Source organism: Frankliniella occidentalis, unplaced genomic scaffold (assembly GCF_000697945.3).
Source record: "Frankliniella occidentalis isolate FOCC.00 unplaced genomic scaffold, Focc_3.1 Scaffold264, whole genome shotgun sequence".
NCBI lineage: Eukaryota > Metazoa > Arthropoda > Insecta > Thysanoptera > Thripidae > Frankliniella > Frankliniella occidentalis.
In genome coordinates this window covers 213,083-214,283 of record NW_026267390.1, presented here as the reverse complement: position 1 = coordinate 214,283, position 1,201 = coordinate 213,083, and the positions used below count along the sequence as shown (strand labels likewise).

The window sequence follows — 1,201 nt, the reverse complement described above, 5'->3', positions numbered from 1 at the left end:
TTGGAGAAGTTCGAGCATTCTCCCTGATACAAAAACAACTGATACTGTGCGGTTTGCTGGAAGGCCAATCACACCTTGGAAAATATAATCAGTGTTGTCAACAGTTTTGCATATTGCTCTCAAGTTTGGGAGACCTAGGAGCAACCCCAAATGAACCAGGGTCTTGGGTAACTTTGGGTAGTTTGCACATCGAGCATTGTGAAGGGAGGAATGCATTCGAGCCACTGTAAAACGGCCAGCAAGTTCAGGGTGAAGCCTGCACAAAATTCATCAAAAGGTTAAAAGAATGTTTTAATTAAGCTGCTTCAAACAGCATGTGGTCTAAACAACTATGAATTAGCAGTACACAAGCAGATTACTTACCTCAACTTGAAATCACGCAGAATTTTTCGAACACTTGCACCAGTTAAGCTGGTCCCCGCCTCTTGCACCATGTCCCGCCTTGTTGAAGCATCTTCTGGTAGCAGTACATCGCGAACACATGAGTGTGGGTGCAAATGCTTCAACTTGAGTTCTCCGTTTCCAATAATGCACAAAGCAGCGGTTCCCTTGCAATTTCCCTTTACCTTCCGGCACCTGAGTCTAATCCGTCTAGGGAGGACTTCCCGAACATGATAATAATATCCGTCCCCCACGTGAACCCTGACGTTCTGCTTAGACACATGTAGACATGTTCTAGACGTGTAAAACTAGACCTAAAACAGATGCGTTTTAGACGCATTCTAGACAGTCTAGAACGCGTCTGAGACGATGTCTAGAAGTGCCACTTCTTGACAGTGATCTAGAAACTGTCATTTTCTGTCTAAACAATAATTGTCGAAACACTGTCTAGAATAGATAGGTGCCGTCGAGAAAAGATGTCCAGAAGCGTCTAGATGGTGTCCAGGCTTAGGAGGCACCGCACGCGTCCCCGCCAGGGTCCGCGTCAGGACCCCGTCAAGATCAGTCTAGAATATTTCTAGAACTGTCTAGATCACGTACAGACAACCGTGGTTTCGAGGCCCCATCCATACCCGCCCGGGTCTGCGTCAGGACCCCGTCAGGATCAGTCAAGAATATTTCTAGAACTGTCTAGATCACGTACAGACAACCGTGGTTCCGAGGCCCCATCCATACCCGCCCGGATCCGCGTCAGGACCCCGTCAGGATCAGTCTAGAATATTTCTAGAACTGTCTAGATCACGTACAGACAACCGTGGTT

General features: G+C 47.2%; 1 protein-coding gene across 1 annotated transcript in view; it reads left to right on the top strand.

Annotated features, from left to right (window-relative positions):
• The first annotated feature begins 432 nt into the window (after nt 1–432).
• The window catches only part of LOC113214693 (uncharacterized), a 3,478-nt gene continuing 2,709 nt past the window's right edge, over nt 433–1,201 (top strand). Inside the window, exon 1 of the mRNA XM_052273305.1 lies at nt 433–466. Coding sequence (XP_052129265.1) covers nt 433–466 — 34 coding nt within the window. The remainder of the gene's footprint in view (nt 467–1,201) is intronic.